At 50.6% G+C, this 10,451-nt stretch overlaps 2 protein-coding genes and 1 pseudogene across 2 annotated transcripts; 2 read left to right on the top strand and 1 right to left on the bottom strand.

The window, feature by feature from the left end:
• Positions 1–646: 646 nt before the first annotated feature.
• LOC120652294 lies at positions 647–4,715 on the bottom strand (annotated as a pseudogene).
• LOC120681132 lies at positions 4,668–7,857 on the top strand. Its single transcript, XM_039962692.1, has 5 exons — positions 4,668–5,011; positions 6,272–6,522; positions 7,031–7,118; positions 7,457–7,523; positions 7,620–7,857. The coding sequence occupies exons 1-5, from the start codon at positions 4,953–4,955 to the stop codon at positions 7,671–7,673; spliced, it is 519 nt and encodes a 172-aa protein (XP_039818626.1). The 5' UTR covers positions 4,668–4,952; the 3' UTR covers positions 7,674–7,857.
• Positions 7,858–8,544: 687 nt separating this feature from the next.
• On the top strand, positions 8,545–9,790 carry LOC120681040 (23.6 kDa heat shock protein, mitochondrial-like). The gene is made up of 2 exons (XM_039962617.1): positions 8,545–9,041; positions 9,143–9,790. The coding sequence occupies exons 1-2, from the start codon at positions 8,570–8,572 to the stop codon at positions 9,532–9,534; spliced, it is 864 nt and encodes a 287-aa protein (XP_039818551.1). The 5' UTR covers positions 8,545–8,569; the 3' UTR covers positions 9,535–9,790.
• Positions 9,791–10,451: the final 661 nt, after the last annotated feature.

Here is a 10,451-nt window from a genome sequence, read left to right as displayed (position 1 = left end):
TAGTTCAAACAGTTCGTTAAGCAATAGGTACGGGTAGTCTGTACCTATCGTCACCCAGCTTTGCAAGTGCGCTCATGTGGAGGTGCGACCGCAAATGTTAGGGTTGCGCGTGGAGGGTGTGCGAGTGAATCCGTAGTGCTCTCTCCGTTTTAAATTATAAGACACTTCAATAATTTTGGAGAGTCAAAATATTTATGTTTAACCAAATTTATATAATAGAATAATAACATTTATTATATAAATTAAGTACTATTAAAATTTTTATTAATTATATTTTTTATAGTACATCAATTTAATATTATAAATTTATATATTTCTCTCTATAATTTTTGATTAAATTTGAGATTATTTTGACTCTCTAAAATTTTTGAAATATTTTATAATTTGGAACGAAGAGAGTAGAAGCCACGCGTCATCCGCCGTAGTCTGTGGCCGTGTTTGTTTCTCACTAGCACAACATACCACACATTTCTCGAAAAAAGAATCTTCAATGCATGGAGTACTAAACGAAGTTTATTTGCAAAAATTTTTCACGGATGGGTGTAACTTTTCACGACGAATCTAATGATAGTAATTAATCGATGATTGGCTACAGTGATACTACAGTAACCATCCTCTAATCGTGCGGTCAAAGACCTCAGTAGATTCGTCTCGCGAAGTAGTACAGCGCTGTGGAGTTAGTTTTGTAAATTATCTTTATTTAGTACCTCTAATTATTGATCAAAATTTTTGTGCTTCTTGTGCTACTCTCATCCAAACAGGGCCTGTAGCTATCGTTGTTCGCTGCAGCTGACCTGTTCGGCTGAACGGATCAGCCACCGCTGGAGTACTGTGGCTACAATAATTCCTCTCACAAAAGAAACCAGCACCAGCGGCTGGGGCTGGCCAGCCCAGCCAGCCTTCCGAAAAGCCTCGGGTCAGGAGCCCAGCTTTGTGGGAGGGGCCTAGAACTTCGTGTATCGTCATCGGTATGGGCCAAGAAGCCCACGCCTAGTCCACCAGCCACGCCCACGCGCTTTTGACAGCGTTAAAGCTCATGCCCATTTCCCTCCTTCCAACCCCGACGGGTGGGCCGCTTTGCGCTTAATTTGAGTATCTCTGGTTTTATATAACTATCTAACTTCCACTTTAAGATTTGTGCCATGAGCTAATCCAACGTCTAGCCGAATTGCAGCCTGCACCATCCATCCAAGCGAGCAACCGCATCCCAAAAGGAGGAAAGGAAGACACGTGGCAACACCTGATTGCATCTGTGGAGAGTGGTTTTTGTTGTCAACCGGACATTCAAATGGTCTTATCTTTCAAAGCATGTACTTATTTTAAATTTTGTTTGAACCTAAATACTATTTAGAATTAATACAACAAAAGGAGATCCAATTTAAATATATTTTTATATTTATTTTTCTTTACAAAAGATCAACAAATTGAATGCACCATTTCAACATTGTGAATATATTCCTCCAACATTTTAGACATACTTTTTCAACATTACCTATAAAATATTGAATTAGTTTATTTGAAATATGGAAATAGATTTGAACAAATGTGGAAATTGATATTTTATAATACTGAATATACTCGCTGTGCTTTTAATCATGTTTTTTTTTTCTAAAATAGAAGTGTACATCATCAACTTATAGTATATAATGAGATTGAGAGAAAAGAACAATTTTTTTTGCTAACATAAGCACCTGACCATAGATAGGGTACTTCATGTTGAACGTCAGCAGCACATGGCCCAACGCTCCACTATGTGCGTCTATGTCACCTTTATTTTTAGTTGAAGCGGCACGGACAAAAAAAAAAAAAGTAGATGGCCAACTTTGGTGGGCTGTTTTGGGCATGTTACTAGACCGCTAAGAGCATCTTCAGCCCAAGTCCCCAAACAGACCCCATCCCATTTTTTAGGAGTTTTGGGCTAAAACCCAACTCCACTGGAAGTCCTATTTGGACTCCCATTTTGCATGAGCCTCCAAATTGAAGGCCCAAGCCCCTGGAAATAGAGGCATCCCATTTCCTTTCCTTTTGCGCCGAGGCGCCGCCCGCCGCGCCCAGCACCGCGCCGTCTCCGCCGGCCGCCGCCGTCGCTGCCTACCAGTACCACCGCGCCAACACACGCCCGACCGCTCGCACCTGCTCCTTCGCGCCACCGGCAGGGCCCTACTGCACGCCGCCGCCTGTGCTCCCACTCCTATGCGTCGGCGTCGCAATGGCGGGACGGGGCCGGGGAGGATGTGGTCGTGCGGGGCTGCGGGCGGCACGGGTCTAGCCGGAGCTTGGAGCTCTTCCCGGCTCGCTTCCCCCATTGGAGAGGGAGAGCTTCGCTGTCGCTCCGGCTCCCCCACCCCTGTGTGGAGCTCCGCCGGCGCCACGCGGGCTCCTGCCCCCACCAGGAGCTCCGACGCCGCTTTCCGGCTCCCCCGTCGAATCTTGTGGAGCTCGAGGCCAAGAACAAGAAAGAGCAGTGCGGGAGATCTCACGCTGGAGAAAGAAGAGAGAGAGGATCCGTCAGAAGAGAGAGAGGATCCATCGGCGACTACCAACTTCTCAGAAGCGCCGCCGACGCCGGTTCTCATACCACCTTCGCCGCACGCCATTCCCGCGGCGTGCCTCGGCGTGGCCGACATCTCCTCCGCCGAGGAGTCCAGCGACGAGTCCCAGCTGCTGAGCTCGCCGGTCTCCGTCCTCTGCGCAATGCCGGGCGAGACGGACGCCGTGGCGGCCTCTCTGGCATTGATGAAGCCCATGACCGACGCCGCCGATTCCACCGCCAAGGAAGAGGCCTCCACGATCTCCACCGACGCGCTCTCGCCACAGCTCGACGAGGAGGTGTTCCCGCTCCCCGGCATCATCACCGCCCCTTTCGGCGACCTGGCCTTGGGCGTCTTGTTCGAGGACCACTGCCCGACGTGCTGGCGGCCTGACGTCGCCGTGCGTGAGCCCGCGGCGGTGGCAGCCCGCAAGCGCATCGGCGAGCAGTGCGAGGAGGCCGGCCGCCTCGGGCTCCAGGAGCGACGCACGGGACAAGACGAGGGTGAAGAGGGCTCCCCAGCTGGCCCTCGGCGAGGACACCTTGTCGAACAGCTTGTGCTGCTGGTACTGGTCTAGCACGAGCAGCTCGAGGTCGAAGTCGAGCTCCCGGCCGGCGAGCGCGGCCTTGAGCCTGCGCGCCGGGGAGGAGGGCCAGGCGGGGTTGAGCATGCCCATGTTGAGCCCGTTGGGCGGCGAGGAGCGCGGCGACGACACGGCGGGCTGCATGCCAACGGAGACCGCGGAGGGGTTGACGGCGCGCCGCTCCTCGGGCTTGTGCGCGAAGAAGCAGATGCGCCGTGCGCAGCCGACCTCGTCCTTGCAAAGGCGCGTCCGGTACTGCGCCGGGTGGATCCAGCACTCGAACACGCCATGCGCGTACTGCGCCGGGTGGCGCCGCCCTTGCGGAACTCGGGGCAGGGCACGCAGTTGTAGGAGTAGCGGCGCGGGTCGCGGCGGCACGCGCTCTCACCGGGGTGCACGAAGGGGCACTCGGGCCAGTCATGGGAGTAGGCGCGGGAGCAAGGCTTCACCTTGAAGCTGTACATGCGGAACTCGTTGGCGCTGAAGAGGCCGCTCTTGAGGTCCGGGAGGGTGAGGTCGGGCAGGTACTCCTTCCTCAGCTCCGGGGCCGGCGGTGGCGAGGCCGACTTATTGGGGGAGGACGAGGGTGACACCGCGGGGGACTTGAAGAGCACGCGGAGCGCCCTGTCCCTCTCGGCGGCGGCGCCCGCGGAAGGAGGTTGCCGGCGCGGAGGCCCGAGAAGGCGAGCGCGTCCGCGACGGCGCCCGCGGCGCCGCCCGCCGCGGTGAGGTGGAGCGGCATGGCGCCATCCGCGGGCGAGGTGCGCGCCGCCTCGGCCGGCGCGGCGGACAGCACGTACGCCAGCACCGCCGTGCTCCCGTAGAGCGCGGCGACCATGGCCGGTGTGCGCAGCTCGAGGAACGGCGCTGAATACGGAGGAACGGGGGAGCAGATGCATCGGTGCTCGCAAGCAGAATAGGGGCTCTGATTTGTTCAGTCGGCTGTAGTTGTTGCAAAATTTGAGTTCTTAAAAAATGCAAGTGAGCTCCTAAATGCAAAACTAGGGACTTCATTTGAGGTCTGCGGCTGGAGATGCTCTAACTGATTATAGATAGTTAAGCTAATTATCTAACGGCAGATAGATAGGAGCGCCCCTCATATTTTACATATTTTCAAAGTGAGGATGGTTAAGGGTTGAGTTGGATTGGAAAGGAAACATTTAGAGTATAACTCAAAACACAATAATTTGCAGTGAAAACGAAACAGCTAAATAGTCCCAGGGGCTCGGGGTAACTTGGGGAGAACGGGGAACAACAGAAGAGATGTGAGATCTAGTTCCTCTGGTACCCGTTGCGATTGCGAGCATGTAACGAAACCCACCACCTGCCTCCGCTGCGGCTTGCACGCCAGGGTTTCGGTCTCGCGATTCCGGTCGCGATTAACGCCACGTAATCTCCGATTCCTTGCCCCACACCAGGCCCCGCCCGTCACCCGTGGCAGCCTCCCGGCCGTCGATCCGGCGGCGGACGCGCCTGATCGCCCCCACGGACGGCGTCCGGCCACGCACGGCCGCAATGATTCCTCCCCACCCCTCCCCCTCGCCTCCGAAAGCGAGGCGAGCTGCTGCAGATAAGGAGGAGGGCTGCTGGGAGGCCGCCATTATCGCAGCACGCCGCGTCACCTAATAATCGAGGCAAGAGCGAGAAAAAAAAATTATCAAGGTGTGGAAGCGAGCGAGGGGGATTTTTTTTTCTTCTTTCCGGCGACGTGCGAGGTGAATCCCCCAATCCGCCGGTGGCAGCCAGTGCCAGCCAGGGGGTAGGGTTCCGGGGATCGCGGCGCGGGCGCGACTGCTGTGGACTGGCCGCCCGTCGGCGGCGCGGCGGAGCCGGATGCTATGCTGCTGAGCTGCGGGTCGCTCTCCTCCTGGGTGCGCCGCTTCGTCGCCTGCGTTGGGTACGCCTCCCTCTTCCCTCCTGGCCCTCTCCTACACGCGCGGGATGAGTTGGTTGATTGCTGGGCTTGTCTGCTTGCTGCTGCGTCTGCTGCTCCGACGCGATTGGCTGTGGGTTGGAGTTATCTGTGTCTAAGCGATTGGCTGTACGCTGTAGCCGTGATGAAATTTGTTGCCTCGGTAATCTCTGTTTGGAATGGATACTTAGCACTTAGCAGGCGCCGAGATTGTTGTTATTAGTCTTAAACCTAGTTAACCCTAGGCAGCTGCTGTAGAAGGGGCAATAGAATTGCCTCATTACTGTTAGCTGTATGAAATTGATGACGGGGATGATTAATTTGCTATCATGTTCTAGGATTATTTCGCAGCAATGCTGGTTATTGGTCTGATACTTTTGCATTCGTGTTAGTTTCCCCTTAAGCTCCTTTTTCTTTCGTGCCCCCTTAAGCTTGCAATCAGCAGCCTCCAAAAGTAACCAGTACAACAGAAAAAGAGAAACTGATTGATGTTTGCCTTCCTGGATAATACTCTAGTATGTACAATTATTTGTGAAACTAGAGAAGGGGAATTCATACCTACTATTTCTGCACCTAACTTCCCATTTAATTGAGTGGTGCATGTAGATTGCTTGTGCTTGGTATCTTTTTTTGCATTATTTACTTGCAGTTCACTTAATACTGGCTACTGATGACTTTGCAAGCTGATTACTTGCAGTAACAGTAAATGCTACTTCAGTATATATTTGTAATTGGTTTCAATATTTCATGCCTAGGGTGCTTTACTGCTCGACGATTTAGTCATTGACCAACTGGATACATAAACATATGATTGCTCAAATTGTCTTGATGAAATCGGTATTTGTTAGGTTTTGTAAATGCAAACATAACTATTTAGATCAATTGTCTATGTAGTCAAATAAGAACAGTTGTTTCTTATTATGTACAGACTATGGGGGTTGTTTTTATTTCCTCATTTTGTGGGTTCTGGCTATGCCTGCCAGTTGAAGTTTTTTGTTTGTGCTTGCCTTAGATTGCAAATGCTTAGTGCCTACTGGAAGATGGCCACCACCTCCTAGTAATTTCTGACTGATCGGATATAGCTGGTCCTGGTCCCAAGCTGGTACAGAACTTATACTAATCCAGTATTGGGAATCGTCTAACTATGTGTTTTCAGTGTAAGCCCTTAATTATTTGTGCGTGTTATTTGTATCAAGTACCTGGTACTAATCATTTATTGGCCGATCCTGGTTTGCAACAGAGCAGAGGTTGTTTTGGTTGTGCCCAACCTACTCCAATAATAGCTGTTGATGAGCCTTCAAAAGGATTAAGAATTCAAGGGCGCTCTGTAAAAAGGCGCAATTTGTCTGACGACTTTTGTAGTTCAAGTCCGCGCGACATGGAGAATAGTGCCCTGCAATCCCAACATAGTATGTCTTCAATTAGCACAACAGCACAACCTAATGATCAGCATGCTGCTGGAAGTAGCAGCAACCCAAATGAATTTGTAAATCAAGGTAAAAGAGATTTCATGTCTGCACTTGCGCCTGTGTTGTTTACTGCTTACCGATTTAGGATCTTTGATTGTTTGTTCCATACTGCCATGAATTTTCAGACAACATATTTCAAACAAATATTTGTTCGTAAAAGGTCCATTTATGCTTATTTAGACTGCATTTCAGCATGGTTTGTTTGTGCTCCAGAAAATTTAGCTACTGCTTAGGGTCATGGTGATTTTACAAGATGCTGTATGGTGAAAATATTTGCAAATAATCTATATCATCACTGTACGCAATAGTTGGTATAACTTGATTACAAGTCTGTGCCTGGCAATAGGCTTGGACAACCTCTGACAATCGTCACACAGCCAATTAGTAATTCACTTGATCTTATTTCTCCTGAATCCAAACCCTAAAGGGCAAGTGCCTGTGAACAATGTTCATGTAACATTTTATATGATGAGGCAATGAGAATCCACCTATGGTTCACTCACTGATATTCCCCCCCTCATTTGTACAACCATAGGTCTTCTACTATGGCACCAGACTCGACAACAGTGGATTGGAAAACGAAGGCGTAATTCTCAGGGTCAAAGTCAAGAACCAAAAATAAGGTTAGTCGGAGTTTCCTTTCTTTTGTTATGGAATGCCAAAGGTCTTAAATTTTCTATGTATTTGCAGTGGACAAAACTGTTCATTGTGTTGTAATTTTAGTTACATGAAATCTATCTTCTTCACTACCTGCTTGGAAATGAACCAGTTGTGGTTTCTACCACACGTTTAGTTGTTTGAAATACCTGAAGTTGTGATATATTATGGTTGCTGATGATATGATATTTTATATACCTGGCTGGCATTCTAGGAGTTGCAGAATCTTGTCTAACACTTCGAAATTAGGGTAGTTTCCGATTGATGGTTTTTGCACTAACTAATGTCTGCCTGGTGACTGCAGTCGTAATGCCACATATGAGAGCCTGCTTGGAAGCACAAAATCATTTGCACAACCGATCCCTCTCAGTGTAAGATCTCTTGAAAAGCTACACTCCGTCTTCCTTTTGACGTATGCATCCTTTTTTGAGACAACGTATTGACTTTTGCATTGGACCGTCTGTCAGGAAATGGTCGTTTTCCTCGTGATGAGCTGGGAGCAGGAAGGCCTATACGATTAGAGTCCGTTAATGCCGGAAGTGTATTGTTTGAGTCCACGTTATGAAATCGCTGAAATGTACGCAACTTTAATAGGCTTCCAAAGCTTGTGGTGATGAATGTGGATTGTCTTGGAGACATGATGGCATCCCTCTCTTAAGCAAGTGTAAAATATTCTTTCGTTTTTACTGCTAGTAATTGTTCTACTCCATCCATTCCAAAATGTAGGTCGTTTTGGCTTTTTTAGATTTATAGTATTTGCTATGCACTTAGATATAATATATGTCTAAATACGTAGCAAAATATATGAATCTAGAAAAGTCAAAATGACCTATATTTTGGAACGGAGGGAGTACTACTTAAACTTTGCTTAGCGTACAATGTGCACTTTCAGATGGAAGATCGGAATGTTTGCGAGGGACAGTAAGCCATGATTTCACTTAGGCTTCTTCAATAAGAAACAAAGATGCTGGAAACATGAAGGCTGAACTGCTGAAGCCTCTCGAGGAATTATGGGGCCGTTTATAGTTCCAAACAAAAAAAATTTGGATGTCACGTCAATAGTTTGATCAGATGTCGGGAGTGCTTTTCGGATACTAATTAAAAAACTAATTTCAGAACTCATTTGGAAACCACGAGACCAATCTTTTGAGGCATTTGACCGTATAATTAGCACATGTGGGTTACTGTAGCACTTATGGCTAATTATATACTAATTAGATTTAAAAGATTTGTCTCGTCATGTACATCCAAACTGTGTAATTAGTTTTGTTATTTAATTATATTTAGTGCTTCATACATGTGTTTAAAGGGGAGGTGAAATTTTTTGGGTGAAATTTTTTTTTTAACTAAACGGCCCCTATGTACCCTCTTTGTGTCAAGTCTGCTTTTGATCGATCCTGGGCGCGCCCAGAAGCTGATGGAAGTGGCCGCCCCCTTCCTTTCCAGATGCCTCTCCGGCCTTCTCAGCCTGCGTGTCGGCCTCCCCTGCCGCTTTATAGCACCCCATCGCTACCTGGATCGCCAAACAGAGCGACCCAAGTCCAGAGTGAGTCCGAGTGAGGAAGCGATCGCGAGTGCCCAGCTCGGCAGAAGAAAATCCGTTTGGCCCGGCTTGGACATGGCTCTAGCTCGCCTGTGCCTCAACCGGGGCCTCGCCGGCCGCGCGCTGGCGCTGGCGAGGCCGGCGTACGCCGCTGCCCCGGCGGCCGATGTGAGCCTTCACTCCCTCTTCTCGACGTCGTCGGCGCCCGACTCCGGCGCCGCCGGCGAGGCGGCGAGCCGCCGCGAGGTCGCCGTGTCGGGCTCGGGCCAGTCCGCCCCCGCACGGCGCGGCGGCCGCTGGGCGTGGCGAGACCTCCGCGACCTCACCCCGTTCCGCTTCGTCGACGGTACGACCTGCTTGCCATCACTCTCATCATCTTTGACAACACATGGTAGTTCGAAGCTGATGAGCCGCCGCCCGCCATGGACGGCGGCGGGCACGCTGCAGGTCTCGGGAGCGCGCTGTCGCAGGTGGCGGAGGCCCTGAGCCGGCCGCTGGAGCGGCTGGCGCCGTCGCGGCTGCTGTCGGGGAAGGTGCGGGAGGACGAGGCGTGGTACCGGCTGCGGTTCGAGGTCCCCGGGCTGGGGAAGGAGGACGTGCGCGTGGCGGTGGAGGACGGCGTGCTGGTGATCGAGGGCGAGAAGCGGGAGCACGGCGGGGAGGGCGGCGAGGACGGCGAGTGGTGGTCGGCGGCGAGCGGGTACCACGCCAGCCTGCTGCTCCCGGACGACGCGCGCGCCGAGGGGATCACCGCGGAGGTGAAGGACGGCGTGCTCTACGTCACCGTGCCGCGCACCGGGGAACGCAGGCGGAACGTCACCGAGGTCGAGGTCCAGTAGTGTTTCAAAAAAAAAAGGTCGAGGTCCAGTAGGCGAGGACTTGATTGTCGCGTGGGAAAGAAAAAGAGATCGAGATGATGTCAAGTGTGGATGGATGGATGGATGATGCAGAGTCCGGGACGCAGGGTACACCAGTGATGCATGCATTATGAGTTGTTTCATGTTTGTCTCCTCATCACTAACTGCCGTGCGTGTGTGAGCTCCTTGTTTATGTGTTCTCTCGAAATAAGTATGAAGTTTATAAGTTTCAGATTAAGTATGAAGTTTACAATGTTTCAGATTAAGTTAAGACGAAAAGTTAAAATGATTTATAATTTGAAACAGGAGAATACTGAAAAAGATAACTTCTGGAATGTGCTGTTGGAGAAGGTGCAGGAGCGAGTACAATTTTCAGAAGATCCTGACAAGATCACTTGGAAATGCAGTTCGTCGGCTCTTACTGCACCGTTAACAGCTTGGTGATCTGGAAAGCCAAGGCCGAAGGCAAGCATCGTTTTTTGTTTGGTTGCTGGTGCAAGAGAAGATACAAACAGCAGACAACTTGTTGCTGAAAGGAATAGAGTGTGATCCAAGTGTGTTGTCTTTGTCCTCAGGAGCCTCAAAACGGCTGCTCACTTATCCTTGCAGTGTTGTTTTGCTCAATGCTCAGGAGGTATGTTTTTTGGTCGGAGAATGGACAAATGGGCTCATCAGAGTGCCATCACCGGGGGTTCAGGTCGAGGAGTGGTGGAAGGCCTAAGGCGCCTAGACCGAGCGGTCGAAGCTGTCCGGCGGCACCCCACAGGTGGAGGGTTCGAACGCTCACCGGGGCGAATTTCCTCCGCTTGTGGGAAAAAACCTCTCTCGTTGTGCTTGTGGGAAAAAACCTCTCTCGTTGTGCTCCCGAAGTGCTTGGGCTGGCTGGCACGGCTCTGGGC

The sequence above is a fragment of the Panicum virgatum genome, chromosome 1K (assembly GCF_016808335.1).
Source record: "Panicum virgatum strain AP13 chromosome 1K, P.virgatum_v5, whole genome shotgun sequence".
Taxonomy (NCBI): domain Eukaryota; kingdom Viridiplantae; phylum Streptophyta; class Magnoliopsida; order Poales; family Poaceae; genus Panicum; species Panicum virgatum.
This window is presented reverse-complemented; position numbering and strand designations above follow the sequence as displayed.

What these genes read in the sequence shown, in the direction of transcription:
- LOC120681040 (XM_039962617.1), top strand. Translation starts at nt 8,570, where the DNA reads ATGGAAGTGGCCGCCCCCTTCCTTTCCAGATGCCTCTCCGGCCTTCTC. An exon ending in CCCGTTCCGCTTCGTCGACG is followed by an intron (nt 9,042 to 9,142) that starts GTACGACCTGCT and finishes GGCACGCTGCAG; the next exon opens with GTCTCGGGAGCGCGCTGTCG.
- LOC120681132 (XM_039962692.1), top strand. Translation starts at nt 4,953, where the DNA reads ATGCTGCTGAGCTGCGGGTCGCTCTCCTCCTGGGTGCGCCGCTTCGTC. An exon ending in CGCTTCGTCGCCTGCGTTGG is followed by an intron (nt 5,012 to 6,271) that starts GTACGCCTCCCT and finishes GCAACAGAGCAG; the next exon opens with AGGTTGTTTTGGTTGTGCCC. An exon ending in CACAACCGATCCCTCTCAGT is followed by an intron (nt 7,524 to 7,619) that starts GTAAGATCTCTT and finishes ACCGTCTGTCAG; the next exon opens with GAAATGGTCGTTTTCCTCGT.